This window comes from Coregonus clupeaformis, chromosome 22, assembly GCF_020615455.1.
Source record: "Coregonus clupeaformis isolate EN_2021a chromosome 22, ASM2061545v1, whole genome shotgun sequence".
Lineage (NCBI taxonomy): Eukaryota > Metazoa > Chordata > Actinopteri > Salmoniformes > Salmonidae > Coregonus > Coregonus clupeaformis.
Window position 1 is genome coordinate 3,126,477 of NC_059213.1, and position 21,792 is coordinate 3,148,268.

The 21,792-nt window shown below is 46.4% G+C and overlaps 1 protein-coding gene across 1 annotated transcript in view; it reads left to right on the top strand.

Annotated features, from left to right (window-relative positions):
• Positions 1-21,792, top strand: part of LOC121562227 (tetraspanin-5) — a 56,730-nt gene that overhangs the window by 20,243 nt on the left and 14,695 nt on the right. Inside the window, exons 3-4 of the mRNA XM_045206309.1 lie at positions 8,087-8,233; positions 15,325-15,495. Coding sequence (XP_045062244.1) covers positions 8,087-8,233; positions 15,325-15,495 — 318 coding nt within the window. The remainder of the gene's footprint in view (positions 1-8,086; positions 8,234-15,324; positions 15,496-21,792) is intronic.

Here is a 21,792-nt window from a genome sequence, read left to right on the forward strand (position 1 = left end):
AATCTAGATTCAACCTACATCATTTATTGTATAAAATGTCTGCACACACGTTTTCTGGGCTTTCTTCAGATAGCTCCTTAAGAGTTTGACTAATGAGTCCGTGCACGCGATTCCAGATATCTTTACCTCTGAATAAACTGCCTTTATTATACATATCCACTCCTGTCCAAAGTCTCTACTTGGTCTAGTTCTGTGCAAACTTGTGATTATCATTGCAAGGCCAACGCAAATAAACAATTGGGGGAACCACGGGGCAGATAGTAAGGTCGCAGGACACAGAAAGCAGTTCAATGTGGGCTCGGGGTACAGAGTCGCCTTTACCAGGATCGACATTTTTCCTGTGGGATCGTCAGATCGCGGTCCGCTTGACCAGGGTGAAGCCGCCGGCTCCCACTTCTCTGTCCGGGACTCTGCCTATCCAGCCAAGCCCCCAGCTGTGGCTGGATTCCGCTGCCAGCAACGTTTACTATTTCTTAGTCCGTTGTAGCCGGTATGTACACGATCAACAAGTAAGATCAGTCCAAACCCACCACTGGAAATCCATGGTTGGCAGAATGTTTGTAAACTAAGTGTATAAATTAAAACATAAAATACCTCACTAAGTGTACAAATAAAAACATAAGATAACGCCACACTGCAGGTGCAACAGAGACGCCAGTATATTTCTTAGTTACGTTTCATGGTTACTGGCCAGGTATGAGACTTAAAGCGTCAGAAGTGCAAGCTTCCACAGACACCCATAGAGAATGTATTGAAAGCTTTGAAATTTGAAAAAATAGATTTTACATGACAGGCATGAGAGACTTCTGGGCATTTTCGTCTGATTCGAAATCGCCTCAAAAACGGAAGTAAACATTTTGAAGCAATTTACTTTAGCCTGATTTTGACATTTAGCAGAAGCGACTGTGATTACAACACTTGATAACTACTGGGTTGCCGTGATATAATTGATTAGAAAAAAATCCCTTCCTTTTCCCGTTGTGCTAAGCCAGCCTATACGCTATTGAACAGGTAGTTGAACATGATTAACACTTTATAACATTTAATTTAATTACTTATCAATATTGTTGGTTGGCTGATACGTGTAGTGAGCAGAGAGGGAAGGGACACACACAGAACACCAATTCTCTGACTCACCATCCTTTCCTCAGTGGGAGCACATGTGTATCAGCAATAGAGGTAGTTGATTTATTAATCACAACATAATAAAGATTCACACAGGCCACTAGCCAGCAGACATATATCATCATGAGAGAGAATATACTATGAAGTCATTATTTAGAGAATTGAAGATAAATCACAATCAGTAAAAATGATTGAGCTGAAGCAACTAGCAGATTTACATCATCTATCACCACCACCAACATAGCCCACCCTTTTACCGATCTCAACTATGTCTTAGGAGGCAACTAGCTTGCTATCATTTGGGTGATATGAGTATGTTAGCAGAAAATATATAGGCATATTCAAAATAACAATTCTCAGAGGCGGGCAGGCAGAATTTCCTAGATGCTGCTTGCACCTGCACTGAATGCTGACACAGCCCTGCCCTGGGATACTATCTCAGTCTAGTAATTAAAGGACAGTTTTAGCAAGGATGTACCTTGAGAACAGTATCCTCATAACACAGTGAGAGAAATGCCTTCCAAAGCCCAACCTGGTGAAACTTTGGGACAGTAAGAAATGCAGGTGATATGGTTGATGTAATGGAATAAGAGCTGCTGACGGTACGACACAACATGTCAAATTGTAGTTCTTCATTCACGAACAACAGCGTAACAGGCAAACATTATATTGTCTCTCAAACAATAATTTGATAATCATCCATTACATATTTCCCCAAAAACAATTAACTAATTTGTCAACTTGATTATCACAAGGAGTGTTCGCTTGAATATGCAACTCGGCCGGGCTGCTTGCAAGTCACAACAAAGACTTGGTTGCGCTAATATAAAGTAGAGAGATGAAAACCAGGTAGCAGGGTGTCAGAGAACAATGAGCATATTTCACCAGATGCATAAATGTGAAGCATCCACAAGTGCTGCCACTCGTCACCAAATATGGTGGTGAGAGGAAGCCCAGTGGCGGTGGAGAATATAGAATGAGATGATTTTAATAACATTCAATATATAGATTAAACATTGACTCAACACAGTTTTGTTTGCACTTGAATCGTTAAGGAATAGGGACTATTTTGTAGACTTACTTCCTGCCGCAAAATTAAAATTAAATGTGTTGCTTAGATGGAGGCAAGGGCGAATTGATAGAGAAATTAATGGAAAATATGCAACATTGAACGTAATAGGGATTCATAGCTTTCACAGTTGGTAAGACTTTCGGCATAGGTCTATTGCCTCGTTAAAAAACAACTAGAACCCGGGAAAAATAGAGGTCAAACGCGACGTCAGAACTTTAGGTCGTGTGGATTTGGAAAAAGGAATTGAGCGATCACCGTTCAAATCCATTTTTCCCAGTTGTTATGAACGCACTTGAAGCCGTAAAGTGTGATTTCGAGTTATGTTGAGTTCGGGTTGTTTGAACCGTGCATACAGTATTGTAGGAATTCCTTCTAGTCATGACAGGAAAAGCTCTTGTTTGAGAAAGGCATTCCACTCAATAAAGCCATGTCAAGATCATGGACCAGATAGACGAAAGGTTTTAATTGGTCTGCTGCCTTTGTAGGTACTGGGAAGAAAAATAAAATAAAACAGGATACGATATTGATATTTGTTTTAAAGCAGATAGTTTGTACCCCATGCATGTCAAAGAGGCCAGATGCCCGAACGTTAGTTACACGCTGGAACAATTTTGAACATTTCTACCGTTGGAACCGTTAACTGCGGGTTTTTTCCGAAACGATCTGCCGAACCCAAACCAGATTGAAGTGACGAGTCCATTCTGGTGGAGCGATTGTAACATGAGCCAGTGATGTCTGCTGGAAAGTATCAAGGCTCTATGGGAAATAAGTTATTGCATCAAATACTTCGCATTGGATCAACATAATATTTTGGGTAAGTTATATGATTGTTTTTTTGCAACAACATGGTTTACAGACTATCACATCATATTGAAAATGGTTTTCAACTCAATGCGCTCACATATAAAAATAAAATAATTTGTAGTATTAATTTTTTTTATGTTATATCAAGGGATAATAAATAAGACTATTGAACGAATTGAACGGAATGCAGTGCACATTGTGTTAACATTCATTATTAACATATTGACAGGTGCTTGATTGTGGAGACCAACGTACGCGACCTAACAGCTAACTGGTGAAGGGCAACGTTAACTGAAATAGAATTGTTATTATTTGATAAAGGTCTGACCTAGATAACAGCTTCTTCTGCTCGTGTCATTATAAGTATCCATTCAGGACATGCTATACTGTCATTTATTTTTTCTGGGTCATTAAATCTGTAGGCCTACTTCGCTCATGGCACTCTTAATTAGTAAGTATAGCAGATATCCGATAATATTATCCACAGACATTTTGCAAGATCTTGGCAACTATTGTGTGTGATAATTATGCAACAACATGCACACATATTGAGAAAAATAACTTTTATCTAATACAATGGCTTCTTGGCCTTATGAACATCAAATCAATTGCCAGTAGGCTGGGTAGCATGAACTGAGGCCTGCTCAAAATCTGTGAAAATGAATGCATTCTCCACTGAACTCCTATAGCCATACTGCATAGGCCATATGTATATGGCCTATAGTAGATATACACTAACTCGACCAGTTTATATAGAGTATACCCTGCCTGGGCGAAATTGATGGTTTACAGACAGTGAGTCAAGTGGCTGTGGCTGGCAGGCGTGTGGTGACAGGCATCAAGGCATTCAGTTACTGTTGGATTGAATGATAGAATGGGCAAAACAAGCAGCTTTGAGTGTGGTGGCGTCATTGCCAGGCGTGTGGATCCAGTATTCAGAAACGGCCGCCTCTGACTTTTCTACCAAGACAGTGTCTAGGGTTTACAGAGAATGGTGCAGACAAACAGAAAACATCCAGTCAGTTGCAGTCGTGGGTGAAAACAGCTTGTTGATGAGAGGTCGAAGGAGAATTGAAAGAATAAGGGGTGGTAAGCTAACAGGGGTGCCACAAATAGACAAATAACGTTACTGCCAGGCGTAGGCCGGATCAGATCAGAGAGTTGGAGCTTTCGAGCAAGACAGTGTTAGGGTTTGCAGAGAATGAGAGCGATAAACAGTGAAACATCCAGTTAGCTGCAGTCCTGGGTGGGTGAAAACAGCTTGTGATGAGAGAGGTTAAGGAGAATTGTAAAAGAATGGAGAAAGCTAACAAGTGCCACAAAAACAGACAAATAAGGAGTATAACAGGGTGGAAATAGCATGGAACGCACAAATGTTGTAGGATGGGTATTGCAGCAATACAAAGTTACTTATAAAAACAAGAAGAAGCAGTAGCGGTATGCAATCACCAGCACTGGACACAATTGAGGAGTGGGAAAAACATTGCCCGGTTTATGAATCTGGTTATGCGCATGCTGATGGCAGAGTAGGATATAAGGGAAAAGATGAGTATGGACCCATCCTGCCTAGTGTAAACGGAACAGGCTAATGGCAGGGGATACGTGGTGTACCCCTGTGGAACGTTTTCGATTTGTGGTGAACTCCATTCCTCGAAGGTTAAATCAGGCTGATCTGGAGGCAAAGGGGTTAATGGTATTAGATGGGGGTATAATCTAATATGGAGTGAGTGAGGGGAAGTTTACAGTGTAAGAGTTAGGAGGTTGTTAACGCATATGTTTGCGATATGCAGAATTTCAAGGATTGAGCTGAGTTTATAAATGTAATGCTGTAAAATAAACATGTATTATAAGTTGTAGCCTAAGTAGTCTACTGTCACAATACTGATTAATGGGAAAATTTATTTAGTAATTGCATTGTGCCTGCCTACATTGCGGCAGGTTGTCAGTTGGATCCAGTAGCTGGAAGGTTGTTGGTTAAGCCTCCGGCCAGGCGAAAATAAAAGTGGGAACTGAACTGGCAGGTACCATCAACTGCATTTCCGTGCATCTGAGCAAGGCATTTACACTCTAAACTGCTTTCCATCCAGGGAGAGCTGCTCTGTGGCTGACACTGCACCTCTCAACGTGTGTGTGTTTGTATATACAGTATATGGGGGGCAGGTTGAGATATACAGTATACACATTTCAGTTTCTTATGAAATGTACAATAGTGTATATATTCTATTATAGTCTATCCTAAGGGACAATGTAAAGTGGAACCCAAAATTCATGATTGCCAATTGCCCTCACTGAAGTGACAATAGGTCGAGTGGCACTAAAGGATAACGGGGCATGAATTACATCTATATCCAAAATAGAGAGGGTATCCTTGTACCATAAAATGTATTGGAAGTTGTAACACGTTATATAATTTTCACCATCAATAACACTCCAAAAAGACCAGAAAACAAATGCAGATATGGTGCATGTAACGTGTTTCGACTATGTCTTCGAAGTGAAACCATTATCAATCGGATTGATTGTTTGAGTCACAGTATACCCTGGTATAGTCGTGATATCTGTTGACACAGTGCTTCCCATAGCCTACCATTTGTTACCATTGTAAGATGTTCCCGTGCTGATTGATAGGTTAGATTCACATTCAGTAGACTACTGATGGAATCCTTGTCTTATAAAAAAAAAAAAATGTTGGGCTAATTATTATTTTCATGTACGGTAGATCATCACATCTTGTACAGCATAACCTGACAGATGGAGTGAACATCCGGTAAATGTACACTACAGCACTCTAATACACAGTGAGGCAAATCTAATTGTTACGGATGGATGTGTACTATATTAATTAACGATATATGACTTCTGTTGTAAGGATGTAGATCCATAGATATAAAACCTGTAGGCAGGTTCCCGGACAAAATTAAGCCTAGTCCTGGACTAAAAGCGCTTTCTATTTGGAGATTCTGGGCCAGTTTCCTGAATATAAGCCTCTTGGACTAATAATAATTTTCAATGGACAATCTCAATTTGAGCTTAATCTCTCTTCACTTTGCTTAATCTGTATCAAGGAAACTGGCCCTTAGAGTGCTCTTAGTCCAGAACTAGTCAAGGCCTAATCTATCCTGGTCTAAGATCTGTTTGTGCTGTTTTACCGACTCTTGTGGTCATCGTCATATCAAAAAGTTTCTTATATCAATTTATTGCAGAGCCATTTATTTTATAATTTTACCATCTTGAGGGCAGGAAGAGATACAGGGCCATTGGGCTCTGTTTGTTAAGATCTGTTGAATTAGTTCAACAGTATTAGCTCTTGTACCAGCTAGCTGTGTTTTAGTGTAAGGCCATGTCATACTTACAATGTTATTATTTCAGCTTACATGGCACACAGATGACCTGTTCTTAAATCAAAGCACTGAAAGAGCAAACTGGATCTCTGCAGAAAACTTGTGCTTCCTTTATTATGCTTTCAAATTGTTTAAAGATTGATCCTAGTGTAGGAGGCCCTAGAAAGCCATACCATAACATAAACAGTGGTTCAGTCCATGTGCTTTAGCACAAGATGATAACCCAGTTAATAAAATGCCTACACAGTTTTTTCCCTCATCAATAGCTTTTTAGCAGTATTGGTAGTATGCGTTGAGGGAAATGCAGGAGGTTATTGTGCTGTAGTATTTTTTGCTCACATTATTTCAGGGTTCACACAATTTTGCGTTGCACATTAGTCCCCCTCCATAGAGTTATGGCAGTTCTAAATTCCTGGCCGGAACATTTGAGGAATCCTCCTACATATGAGCAATAATTGGTAGATGTTAACCTCAACAACATTCAGTACAGCATATCTGCGTACATTTCTCATGTCTTGATGATTGATTAATGGTTGAATCATTTTCCTTAACCACAACTGGTCACCTCAGTCGGATAAGCCAGAGAGGATGTCTTTAGATTTATATTAATAACTCATATCTAAAATACTGCTCTCTCTCTCTCTCTGTCTCTGTCTCTGTCTCTGTCTCTGTCTCTGTCTCTGTCTCTGTCTCTGTCTCTGTCTCTGTCTCTCTCTCTCTCTCTCTCTCTCTCTCTCTCTCTCTCTCTCTCTCTCTCTGCTCTCTCTCTCTCTCTGTCTCTCTTTTCACAGTTACTTGGAGTGGCGTTCCTTGGCATAGGGCTTTGGGCATGGAGCGGGAAGGTGAGTCCAGCTGAGATCCCTGGGTGTCCTGTATCCTCTAGATAACTAATGATCTGCTAGCTGACTGCTCAAATAATTTGTTACACTTTGCAAGTGTCTGCAGGTATAGTGCATTATGATGCAGTTCCAGACTAAATACCAGCCAATTTGAGTCAGTTGAAATGTTCATACATAAAGACTTTATAAGCCTGTTTATAAGACATTATAAATGTTCACATACATGCTTATAACAAGTTATAAAGCATTAAGCTTGCAGGCTTTAAGTAAAGTGTTACAGAAGAGATCCTATGTTATGTATTATTTCTGTTCTACCAATAAAGAAGTGTCATATGCCATGGTAATAGATCACAGGTTTATAAGTCTATGATGAGACTGACCCATGTTAAATAGTGTTCCACACCCATCTGCCCTGCATGCGATCCTTTCTGTAAAAAAAGGTGAAAACACTGGACTTTTCCAGTGGGAAGCATGACTTCACAATGGTTCCTGAATGGATTGGACATATTCACAGTTTCAGTATGTTTGCTCCTTGTTTGGCTCATATTTCCAAGCTGTCATGAAGGCGGTGTGTGTGTGCATGCATATATGTGTGTGCGTGTACATATCCGGGTGTGGATGTGTGCGTGCATGTGTGAGCCCTTGTACAATATACTGTATGCTTGTATCTTTGTCATGAGAGTCCTGGAGTGGAATTGTTTTTTGTATGTCCAATAAGGTCTCCATGTTCAATAAGGTCTCCAACCTCCATGTTTCAAACTCTATAAAACAGTTGACATGATTGACTATGAGTAAAAAAAAATAACTAATTGACTATTCATGAGTCTATTATATCTAGTGATCTCTCTGTCTCTGTCTCTGTCTCTGTCTCTGTCTCTGTCTCTGTCTCGGTCTCTCAACTCCAGGGTGTGCTCTCCAACATCTCGTCCATCACAGACCTGGGAGGCTTTGACCCCGTCTGGCTCTTCCTGGTGGTGGGAGGAGTTATGTTCATCCTTGGCTTTGCCGGCTGCATCGGAGCACTGAGGGAGAACTCTTTCCTGCTCAAGTTTGTATGTTCTCCTTTTTATGACATAACATTGGAAGTATTTTTCCTCCCCCTGTCAATACTTAACTATTGCTCGCAGTTATGTCTTAATGACGTCTTTTATTATATTGTGATGTCTTTTATGTTTTGTTAACATCTTTGTAACAACCAGAAAACTATGTCTTTATCAGGTTGTAATATGGTTGACCAGATATTACTTTTTGATGTCGTCATGAAAGAGACCTTTGCAGAGTTGCAAAGAAAAAGCCATATCTCAGACTGGCCAATAAAAATTAAGGATTAAGATGGGCAAAAGAACACAGACACTGGACTTTTTCTTTGCAACTCTGCCTAGGTCAGCATCCCGGAGTCGCCTCTTCACTGTTGACGTTGAGACTGGTGTTTTGCGGGTACTTTTTAATGAAGCTGCCAGTTGAGGACCTGTGAGGCATCTGCTTCTCAAACTAGACACAGTAATGTATTTGTCCTCTTGCTCTGTTGTGCACCGGGGCCTCCCACTCCTCTTTCTATTCTGGTTAGAGCCAGTTTGCGCTGTTCTGTGAAGGGAGTAGTACACAGCGTTGTACAAGATATTCAGTTTCTTGGCAATTTCTCACATGGAATGGCCTTCATTTCGAAGAACAAGAATAGACGAGTTTCAGAAGAAAGTTATTTGTTTCTGGACATTTTGATCCTGTAATCGAACCCACAATTGCTGATGCTCCAGATACTCAACTAGTCTCAAGAAGGCCAGTTTTATTGCTTCTTTAATCAGCACAACAGTTTTCAGCTGTGCTAACATAATTGCAAAAGGGTTTTCTAATGATCAATTAGCCTTTTAAAATGATAAACTTGGATTAGCAAACACAACGTGTGTCATGAGCCCTCTCACTCCACCGGGTTACCACCTTAATTGGTTTCCACTATCTTCCACTCTGCTCACCTCCCTCTCTCTACTCAGCCTAACTAGCTCCACCTGTCCCTGCTCTGCTCGGCTCTAATTACTCTGCCAGCTGCGCTGCATTACCCACTAACCTCTCCCAGTATTTAAGGCCCTGTCTTTCAGCTCTCCGGTGTCAGATCGTCTGCAAAGCTCACACCGGAACCTGTTTGCTCGCGCTTCTGGCTCACCCTGGTTTTGTGACCCCCGACCTGCCTGTTTTTGGATACTCTTCTGCCTTAGGAGATCCAGACCTGCTTCTGCCATTACGACTCCTGACTACTCTTCAATCCCCGGTAACTCTGACCAGCCTTCTGCCTTGCTACTACGTATTTTGGATTCCCTTGAACTGTACTGCTGCCTGGTTTCATTCCGCCCCTGTTGTGTCTGTGTCTCCCCCAGGACTTCTGGACCACCCACCACCGGCTTCATAGGACGCATCGCTGCCACTGGGGGGGCACAGACCCAGCGCATTGGACGGGATCCCTGTTACCCTGGAGCCTTCATTCACTCCCTACTTTCCTTTTCCCTTAAGTTTAATAAACTTTCTGGTGTGACGCAATTGTGGTCCTCTGGTCGTCTGTCTGAATCGTGACAGTACGATCGACCATTATGGACTCAGCGCACACTTTCCCCGACATGGAAACCGATGAGCATGAGCAGCAGTTTCAGCAGCAGCAACAACAACTCGCCATGCTCATTCAACTCACCAACCTTACCCCAGCCAGTCTGCCCACCAGCCCAGCCCCGAGTTACCTGCCCCGGTCATTGCAGCCGCTGCCCGAACCCAAGATTGGAAACCCCGAGCGGTTCAACGGCGATTCAACCCAGGTCCGGCCATTCCTGACTAGCTGTCGACTTCAGTTCTCCTTGCAGCCAAGGACCTTCGCCACGGAGGGGGCTAAAGTTGGGTATGCCATCACTCACCTGACGGGCCGAGCTCGACTCTGGGGAACAGCAGAGTTCGAACGTCAAACCCCGCATGTGCAACCTTCGACCTGTTTGCTGAGGAGATGCTGAAGGTGTTTGACCTGGATTCACCCACCGCAGAGGCGTCTCGTGAACTGTTCAGTATTCGACAAGGCAGACGTACAGTCGCAGACCATTCCATCGACTTCCAACCCTGGCTAGACGAAGTTCTTGGAACACACCACCGTTGGTGGACGCGTTCTTCCATAGTTTGGCTGACTATATCAAGGACGCAGTTGGTCTCCCATGAACTGCCTTCCACTCTTGATGAAGCCATCGCACTGACTGTCAGGATCGACAGAAGGATACAGACCCGTCGCCGTGAGAGGGGGGCGCCAAGGTCCACCTACTACCGGCATTCGGAGAGATCCGACTGGGCTCCTGTCATCTACTGCCACTCACCCAGGTCAGCTTGATCAGTCTGAGCCTATGGAGATCGGGCGAGCCTCCCTCACTCCTGCAGAGCGCCAGCGCCGCTTCACCTCAAACCTCTGCCTCTATTGTGGAGGTGATGGACATCGTGTGGTAACCTGCCCTTTAAAGGGCCGAAGCTCACGGGCGTAGGGGGAGTCCGGTCGAGTTCTATGACCATCCAGTCCTCCGACCGCAAACCCCTGCTGCAAGTTCACCTCCGCCTCTCTGACTCAACTCACACCCTGGCTGCTCTGGTGGATTCTGGCGCCGAAGCCAACATAATGGACGTCAAGCTGGCACGCCAACTGGGACTGGAGAACCTCCGTTTGACACCTCCTATTCCTGCCCGGGCACTGGACGGACACTTACTCGGATCGGTCACTCATGTCACGGCCCCGGTCTCGATGGGTCTGTCCGGAAACCATCAAGAAACTATCCAGTTTCACCTGCTCCCCTCTCCAGGCCAACCCCTCATCCTGGGTTACCCATGGCTCCGCCCGGCACAACCTCAGCTCGACTGGGTGACCGGGGTGATCAGGGAGTGGGGAGAGGACTGCCACCGAACCTGCCTGCTTGCTGCCGCACTACCCCCTCGGCCAGTACCTACTAACTCCGCTCCGGACCTCTCCAATGTCCCAGAATGCTACCATGGTCTCAGAGAGGTGTTTAACAAAGCAAGAGCCACATCTCTGCCCCCTCACCGACCGTACGACTGTGCCATCGACCTCCTCCCTGGAACAGCTCCTCCAAGGGGTCGTCTTTATTCGTTGTCTGCTCCTGAAAGAAAGTCCATGGAGGACTACATCAATGGCTCTCTGTCCGCAGGATTAATCCGTTCATCTTCATCTCCTGCTGGTGCTGGCTTCTTCTTTGTGGGGAAGAAGGACGGATCTCTTCGCCCCTGCATCGACTACAGGGGACTCAACGACATCACAGTGAAAAACCGTTACCCTCTGCCTCTGCTCACCTCTGCTTTTGAGTTGCTCCAGGGAGCCACTGTTTTTACCAAGTTGGATCTCAGAAACGCTTACCACCTAGTGCGGATCCGGGAGGGAGATGAATGGAAAACCGCATTCAATACACCAACAGGCCACTACGAGTATCTGGTTATGCCTTTTGGCCTCACCAATGCTCCTGCTGTGTTCCAGGCTCTAGTGAATGATGTACTGCGGGACATGTTAAACAAGTTTGTCTTCGTTTACCTGGATGACATCTTAATTTACTCCAGAGACCTGTCTGAACACACCCGCCATGTCCAGCAAGTCCTTCATCGTCTTCTGGAGAATTCCCTCTACGCCAAGGCAGAGAAATGTGAGTTTCACGTCAAGACAGTGGCCTTCCTGGGGTACATAGTGGCAGAAGGAAGTATCCAAATGGATCCTGCCAAAGTATCAGCAGTCACTTCGTGGCCAGTTCCGGAGAACAGAAAGAAGCTGCAACAGTTTCTGGGGTTTGCTAACTTCTATAGGAAGTTTATCCGGAACTACAGTACCGTTGCTGCCCCTCTCACTGCTCTAACCAGCACCAAGCAACCCTTCACCTGGACCCCAGCAGCCGACAAAGCCTTCAGTACCCTCAAGGTGAGGTTCACCTCCGCTCCCATCCTCCAGATGCCTGATGTGGACCGGCAATTCATTGTGGAGGTGGACGCCTCGGATGTGGGAGTTGGTGCTGTGATTTCTCAGTGGGCTGCGGAGGATAGGAAGCTCCATCCCTGTGCCTTTTTCTCACGTCGGTTGTCCCCCTCTGAGTGCAATTACGACATAGGGAACCGTGAGCTGCTGGCTGTGAAGCTTGCCTTGGAGGAGTGGCGTCACTGGCTGGAGGGGTCCACCATTCCATTTCTCGTTTGGACCGATCATAAGAACTTGGAGTACATCCGCACGGCCAAACGGTTGAACTCCAGGCAGTCCCGCTGGGCCCTGTTCTTCACCAGGTTTAATTTCACTCTGTCATACCGGCCTGGATCACGCAACACCAAGCCAGACGCCCTCTCCCGTCAATTCCAGAAGGATGACACCCTCCAAGGACCCTGTGTCGATTCTGCCAAGTCCCTGCATCGTTGCAGCTCTGACCTGGGCTGTTGAGGAACAGGTGCTGGAGGCTCTCCGTAACCAGCCAGGTCCCAGCACTTGCCCAGCTGACCGCCTTTTTGTCCCCGAAGACCTGAGGTCCCAGGTCATTCAGTGGGGACATGACTCCCGCCTAGCTTGTCACCCTGGCTCCACCCGCACTTACAACCTGCTCGCCCAGAGGTTCTGGTGGCCCTCTCTGAGGAAGGATGTACGGGAATTCGTCCAAGCCTGCCCCATCTGCAACCAACACAAGTCGTCCTGCCAGCCCCCAGCCGGATTGCTGCAGCCCCTGCCTGTGCCCAGACGCCCTGGTCTCACATCGCCCTTGACTTTGTCACGGGGCTGCCCCCTTCAAGTGGCATGACCGTCATTCTCACCATCGTTGACCGTTTCAGCAAGATGGCACACTTCATTCCCCTCCCCAAGCTCCCAACCGCCAAGGAGACCGCCCAGGTGGTCCTGGAACACGTCTTCCGGATCCACGGACTGCCAAGGGATGTTGTTTCTGACCGTGGTCCACAATTCTCCTCCGCTTTTTGGAAGGAGTTCTGTCACCTGCTGGGAGCCACAGTCAGTCTGACTTCCGGATTCCATCCCCAATCCAATGGGCAGTCAGAGCGGGCTAATCAGGAGCTCGAGAAGGCACTGCGATGCATGACTTCACGCAACCCCCACTCCTGGTCGCAGCAATTGACATGGGTGGAGTACGCACACAATTCTCTGACCTGCTCTGCCATCGGTATGTCCCCTTTCCAATGTGTTTATGGATACCAGCCTCCTCTATTTGCCAGCCAGGAGGAGGGAGGTTACTTGCCCATCTGCACTTGCTTTTGCCCGTCGATGTCGCCGCACCTGGTCACAAGCCCGAGCCACACTCCTCAGGTCCGTTGCCAGCTACACTACCGGGGCCAACCGTCGGAGAATTCCTGCTCCCACCTACCATGTTGGTCAAAGGGTGTGGTTGTCATCGAAGAACCTGCCACTCAGGGTGGAGTCGCAGAAGCTGGCACCTCGGTTCATTGGCCCATTCCCTATCATAAGAGTGATTAGCCCAACTGCTGTCCGGCTCCAACTGCCTAATTCCCTGAGGGTGCACCCCACTTTCCATGTGTCTAAGATTAAGCCCATCCATGAGAGTCCGCTGGTCCCTGCTGCGCCTGGTCCTCCTCCTCCACGGCTCGTCGATGGTGGTCTGGTTTACACCGTCGTCGCCTGCTTCGGTCCAGACGGAGGGGGTAGGGTCTCCAGTACCTCATTGACTGGGAGGGCTGTGGACCTGAGGAAAGGACCTGGGTGCCAGCTAGTCGGATTGTGGATAGGACTCTCATCACCGCTTTCCACCAACGGCATCCTGATCAACCTGCAATCCGTAGGGGCCGCCCCAGAGGGGTCCCTAACCGTCCCGGCCCGCTCGGCTTCCTGTCCTGTGCCTGATCCTGTCTCGGGACCTGTCCCATCTCCCCGACCCACGGCCCTCCGGCTTCCTCCGAGGATGAGGACGTTCACTCGGACCGCTCGGAGGAGTTCTAGCCCTCCTCCGGCTCCCCTCCTCCCGCCCGGCGTGGTGTTGCTCTTGGGACTTCTGGGGCCGTCCTTGGGGGGTTCTGTCATGAGCCCTCTCACTCCACCGGGTTACCACCTTAATTGGTTTCCACTATCTTCCACTCTGCTCACCTCCCTCTCTCTACTCAGCCTAACTAGCTCCACCTGTCCCTGCTCTGCTCGGCTCTAATTACTCTGCCAGCTGCGCTGCATTACCCACTAACCTCTCCCAGTATTTAAGGCCCTGTCTTTCAGCTCTCCGGTGTCAGATCGTCTGCAAAGCTCACACCCGAACCTGTTTGCTCGCGCTTCTGGCTCACCCCTGGTTTTGTGACCCCGGACCTGCCTGTTTTTGGATACTCTTCTGCCTTAGGAGATCCAGACCTGCTTCTGCCATTACGACTCCTGACTACTCTTCAATCCCGGTAACTCTGACCAGCCTTCTGCCTTGCTACTACGTATTTTGGATTCCCTTGAACTGTACTGCTGCCTGGTTTCATTCTGCCCTGTTGTGTCTGTGTCTCCCCCAGGACTTCTGGACCACCCACCACCGGCTTCATAGGACGCATCGCTGCCACTGGGGGGGCACAGACCCAGCGCATTGGACGGGATCCCTGTTACCCCTGGAGCCTTCATTCACTCCCTACTTCCCTTTTCCCTTAAGTTTAATAAACTTTCTGGTGTGACGCAATTGTGGTCCTCTGGTCGTCTGTCTGAATCGTGACAACGTGCCATTGGAACACAGGACTGATGGTTGCTAATAATGGGCCTCTGTACGCCTATGTAAATATTCCATTAAAAATCAGCCGTTTCCAGCTACAATAGCCATTTACAACATTAACAATGTCTACACTGTATTTCTGATCAATTTGATGTTATTTTAATGGACAAAAAAATTGATTTTCTTTAGAAAACAAGGACATTTCTAAGTGACCCCAAACTTTTGAACGGTAGTGTATATGTAACAAAAAAATGAAAAATCTGTAAAAACAAAGTTATTTTTGTCCTCCGAAGAGGGGGGATGGACCACAAAAAAATGTAAATAGAAAATAATAAAAATACATTTACAAAATGTCCTATCGCAACCAGTATACAACCTGATCATGAAGTCATTGCAACCAGTTTTTCTCACTGGGTATCCCATATTAAGTGTTGGCCAATGTCACTCTGTTCCAGTTCTCCGTGTTCCTGGGGATCATCTTCTTCCTGGAGCTGACAGCTGGAGTCTTGGCCTTCGTCTTCAAGGACTGGATCAAGGACCAGCTCAACTTCTTCATCAACAACAACATCCGGGCGTACCGGGATGACATTGACCTGCAGAATCTTATAGATTTCACCCAAGAATACGTAAGAGCAGTTAACTTTTCACAACTGTCTTTCTAGGTGATAAGATTAATAATTTACTGGTGCAACCAGTGGTGTAGTGGGGTCTATACGCAGGTAAAGTGCCTTCGGAAAGTATTCAGACACCTTGACTTTTTACACATTTTGTTACGTTACAGCCTTATTCTAAAAATGATGTTAAAAATGTATAATTCCCTTATCAATCTACACACAATACACCATAATGACGTAGCAAAAGCAGGTTTGAGAAACTTTTGCAAATTTCTAAAAAATTAAAAACTGAAATATCACATTTACTTAAGTATTCAGACCTTTTACTCAGTGCTTTGTTGAAGCATCTTTGGCAGTGATTACAGCCTCGAGTCTTCTAGGGTATGAAGCTACAAGCTTGGCACACCTGTATTTGGGGAGTTTCTCCCATTCTTCTCTGCAGATCCTCTCAAGCTCTGTCAGGTTGGATGGGGAGCGTCGCTGCACAGCTATTTTCAGGTCTTTCCAGAGATGTTCGATTGGGTTCAAGTCCGAGCTCTGGCTGGGCCACTTAAGGACATTCAGAGACTTGTCCCGAAGCCACTCCTGCGTTGTCCTGGCTGTGTGCTTAGGGTCGTTGTCCTGTTGGAAGGTGAACCTTCACCCCAGTCTGAGGTCCTGAGCACTCTGGAGCAGGTTTTCATCAATGATCTCTCTGTACTTTGCTCTGTTCATCTTTCCCTCGATCCTGACTAGTCTCCCAGTCCCTGCTGCTGAAAAACATCCCCACAGCATGATGCTGCCACCACCATGCTTCACCGTAGTGATGGTGCCAGATTTCCTCCAGACATCACGCTTGGCATTCAGGCCAAAGAGTTCAATCTTGGTTTCATCAGACCAGAGAATCTTGTTTCTCATGGTCTCCTTTAGGTGCCTTTTAGCAATCTGGCCACTCTACCATAAAGGCCTGATTGGTGGAGGGCTGCAGAGATGGTTGTCCTTCTGGAAGGTTTTCCCATCTCCACAGAGGAACTCTGGAGCTCTTTCAGAGTGACCATCGGGTTCTTGGTCACCTCCCTGACCAAGGCCCTTCTCCTCTGAGTGCTCAGTTTGGCCCGGCGGCCAGCTCTAGGAAGAGTCTTGGTGGTTCCACATTTCTTCCATTTAAGAATGATGGAGGCCACTGTGTTCTTGGGGACCTTCAATGCTGCAGACATTTTTTGGTACCCTTCCCATATCTGTGCCTCGACACAATCCTGTCTCAGAGTTCTACGGACAATTCCTTCAACCTCATGGCTTGGTTTTTTCTCTGACATGCAATATGAAAATATTTCTAAAAACATGTTTTCGCTTTGCCAGTATGGGGTATTGTGTGTAGATTGATGAGGGATGCACTGTATACGCTGTATACCCACTTCTTTCTCAGTGGGCATTGTGTATACTCACTTCTTAATCCCCACGGATGCTTATGAAAGTAGTGTAGTGTACGCCGTAACAATTATGTAGAACAAAGTAGCCTACAAAAACGTGAAATACACTGAGTGTACAAAACATGCTCTTTCCATGACACAGACTAGCCAGGTGAATCCAGGTGAAAGCTAGGATCCATTTTTACATTTACATTTTTTTGTCATTTAGCAGACGCTCTTATCCAGAGCGACTTACAGGAGCAATTAGGGTTAAGTGCCTTGCTCAAGGGCACATCGACAGATTTTTCACCTAGTCGGTTATTGATGTCACTTGTTAAATCCACTTCAATCAGTGTAGATGAAGGGGAGGAGACAGGTTAAATAAGGATTTTTAAGCATTGAGACATGGATTGTGCATGTGTGCGATTCAGAGTGTGAATGGGCAAGACAAAATATTTAACCCATAGGAGTCTAACCCCCTAAGGTGCTCCCGCAAAAATCTAAAATGTCCATACAAATCTGTCAGTTTAAGCTAGAGATAAATGTTTTTTTTGCATTGAATGCGTCTCAAACCATCACATCCGCCTATGTCGCACTTCTGCATCTGCGGTGAAAGGTGACAGAGCTAGAGCGATGTTTGTCGGACCATGAGACATCCCGAAAATCGATCTTCTCACAAAATCATCTGTAGCTTCTGAACTGTTTGGCCTACAAACTATTATGACCCCTCTATGAGGGGAAATATGAGACTCTCATGAACACGATGGTGTTCTCCGCTTTGCTCTACAACCCCTACAAGCGTCTTGTGTTACAGGAGGGGGTCGCAGTTCCGGAGCAATCCACTAGGTGTCATCCTCCGACAATCTTAGGCACCTCCTCACTCACAGTCTGGACTAATTATTATCCTATTGGTGTCACCTGTGTCTACCTGTTCACCTGTGTATTTATGCCCTCACTTCCCTGTGTTCCCTTGCTCTGTTTTCTCTGCTAGTTTCTCGATGCTAAACAGTACTAATCAGTGTCTGATCGCGAGACATATGTACAGGTACTTGAGAAGTGTTCTCCCATATTCATTGTTGTTTTCAGTCGTAGTTAATATTTCGTATATTTGCTGTCAGCCTGTTTTTGGGACCAATTTGCTCCTCCTTTATTTTGTCGTGACAAGTCCGTTATTTTGTATCCTGATTTTGGGACCACCAGTAAAGATCCTTGTTTCACCATCTCTGCCTACTGCTTACTGTCTATCCTGCACCACACCTGGGTCACACCCACACCAACCCTTACATCTTGGGACTTGTCTGAAGTCGGTACAGCCGATTGGCCAACTTCTGTCAATAGCATCCGAACAGTTTGGGCTACACACTAATATGACCCCTAGACTCGTCTAAAGGTCCCCAGTACCAGTTAAAAAAATTAATGGAATTATATATGGAGGTGTTTAGTGCCACAAATAAGGGGTAAAATACATGTCACATTTTTATAACAAATGTTTCCCGATCTTTCTTATATCTCTCAGATATAGGACAGACACTTCAGAACAAACTTCCTTTAGATTTTTTTGGGGGGACCATCTGTTGTTCAATGTAGGGAATCTGTTATTCAATGCATTTGTATGGGCTAATAGCAGTAAGGCCAAATAAAAAATTTCATAACGATTTTTTTAAATATTTGTTTTTGATACTTCAAGGGGTCTTAAAATTCAAAATCAAATAGCAAAATGATTTTGAATTTTAAGACCCCTCAAAGTACCCAAAAAATATATACAACAATTATTTGATGAAAAAATGGCTGGATGTCCTTTCAATTTATGATATCTATCAGTAAAAGTTAACTAAGGCAACAAAAAAGTTTGGCCTACCTGGCAGAATTATATCATGATGATTTGTATCAATCGGGAGGGCATTTGTTTTGCAAACTGTGGGCAGCGGTGGCTGCTGATTGGCTGAATATCCAGGGCGCGAGGTGGTTGGAGTTGTCAACAAAGCATCATGACAGAAACATGATGCCAAGTTTTTTAACTACTGGTAGTTTCTTAGAAAATATATACTGTATGAAGCGATCTGTGCATTTGAACAACAGTATAAATACACCTATTTCACTTTTGCATGTCAAAAACCAAATGACCACTGCTGCACATGCTGCCACTGTTTTGAACAGATTAGATTATACTATTTAGAACGAGCAGCCAGCTCACGAATGAACAAGTGCACCAGGGAATACGCAACAAGCATGCAGATGCAATAAGTGAAAACACATTATGTAACTGGGGATTGATAGCTAACATAATGTCACAAAGCATGATTCGCTAGCCAGTTAACTTTCATGTTAGTTTAGGAAGACTTGAAATTGGCATGGGAGCTAGCTAGCTAGCTAGCTGCTTTTTAAAGGTAGATAACTGACTGGAGTCAGGACAGTACCCCCCAAAGGTGCGGACTCCGACCGCACAACATAAACATAACAGGGTAGGGACCGGGTGGGCATTCCGCCTCGGAGGCGGATCCGGCTCAGGGCGTGACGACCACTTACTCTCCGCCTCCCTGTTGCGCCCCTGGTCTGGTCTGGACCTCGGCACGCTGCTTCCCCTCTCCTTCCTCCCACGAAGTACCAAGCCCTGTCTGGACCCTGGTGTGGGAGACCCCGAACCTGGAGAGGGGCTGACGTCTGGGTCTGGACTGGAGCCGTTGATCGGAGCTGGATCGGGCACCGGTGAAGTGGACTGCACAGGCTCCGGACTGGAGCCGCTGACCGGAGCTAGACTGGGCACCGGTGGAGCGGACTGCTCTGGCTCCGGAGTGGAGCCGCTGACCAGATCTGGACTGGATCCCGGTGGAGCGGACTGCTCTGGCTTCGGAGTGCAGCAGCTGACCGGAGTTGGATCAGGCACCGGTGGAGCGGACTGCTCTGGCTCCGGAGTGGAGCCGCTGACCGGAGCTGGACTGGACCCCGGTGAAGCGGATTGCTCTGGCTCCGGAGTGGAGCAGCTGACCGGAGCTGAACTGGGCACCGGTGGAGCGGACTGCTCTGGCTCCGGAGTGGAGCAGCTGACCGGTGCCGGACCAGGCACCAGTGGAACAGGCACGGGCCGTGCCGGACTGGACACACGCACCACTGGCTTGGTGCGAGGGGCAGGAACAGGCCGGGCCGGGCTGGCGACGCGCACCACTGGCTTGGTGCGAGGGGCAGGAACAGGCCGGGCTGGCGACGCGCACCACTGGCTTGGTGCGAGGGGCAGGAACAGGCCGGGCCGGGCTGGCGACGCGCACCACTGGCTTGGTGCGAGGGGCGGGACTGGGTTCCTTTATTAACCCCCGCTCCTTCTGCTGCCTAACCAGCTCCTCTCGCCGTGCCTCTACACTTTCCTTCTCCCTTATAGCCTCCTGTAGCGCCTCCCTCTGACCGAATAACTCCTGCTCCCTCTGAACCAATAGCCCCCGTAACATGGTGGCCTCCTCTCCTAACCTGCAGACCCGCCCTTTAACGGCCTCCTGCTGCCTCGTCGTCCACACCGTGTGCCCCCCCCCAAAATGTTCTTGGGGTTGCCTCTCGGGTCTCCGTCGTCGGCACTCCTCTTCCTGTGAGGACTCCTCCGGGAGCCCCCACGAGTTAGGGAACAGAACCTCGTCGTCGTCGTCATCCTCCGACTCCTCAGTATAATACTGTTCCCACTCCTCTTCCCATGGTCGTAGGGACCCAATCTGAAAACCGACCGGGTGCAGTGGTCGGGGCTCTTCTCTCTCGCTCCCCGACCACCCCTTTAGCCCCCCCCAAAAAAAATTATTGGGGCTGTCTCTCGGGCTTCCTCCTCGACCGGCGTCCTCTGCGTTGCCGTTGCTCCTCTCCTACCTGGGTATCTACCTTCGCCCATGGCCCTTTCCCCGCGAATATCTCTTCCCATGACCACAATTTGCCCACCTGGGACATGGCTATTCGCTCCTCCTGGGCACGCTGCTTGGTCCTCGTTTGGTGGGATCTTCTGTCACGTTCGTTCATAAACGGGACGGACCAAGGCGCAGCGTGATATGCGTACATGTTTATTTAAATGAATAAACAACTGACAAGACAATAAACAAACGAAACGTGAAGTCCAAGGTAGAACACAAAACATACCTACACGGAACAAGATCCCACAACCCACTAGTGCCAATAGGCTACCTAAGTATGGTCCCCAATCAGAGACAACGAGCGACAGCTGCCTCTGATTGGGAACCACACCGGCCAACATAGATCTAGACGATCTAGATCTAAACCTAGAAAATACAACATAGAACATACCACACAGAAAATACACACCCTGACTCAACAAATACGAGTCCCCAGAGTCAGGGCGTGACAGTTTTGAACATTTACCACACTTTTATGAGCATTTAAAACATAATCCGTGAATTATACAATATATATATATATATATATATATATATATATTTGTTAAATAAAAATAGTGTCACTTTTTTTATCACAAGTTTTTTCTTTTTTGGGGACCTATCACAAGTGGGGCACGGCCCCTAATGCCCTAATGGGCGAGCCGCCACTGACTACATTGTTATAGGCCTACAGTACAGAAACATTAAAGGGCAACTGCACCCTCCAAAAAATACATTTTGTAGATTTTTCACAACATCAAAAAGTCACAACATCAAAAAGTGTCTCCTGATATGGTTTAAGCATTGTGGACTTAGAACATCCCATTTCGGTTATTTTTCAAAAATAAGTGTGATTTTGAGAGTGAAATCCTACAAAAAACTACAGTGCCTTCAAAAAGTATTCACACTCCTTAACCTTTTCCCATTTTGCTGTGATACAGCCTGAATTTAAAATGGATTAAATTGAGATTTTGTGTCACTGGCCTACACACAATACCCCATAATGTCAAAGTGGAATTATGTTTTTAGAAATGTGTACAAATTAATAAAACATTTAAAGC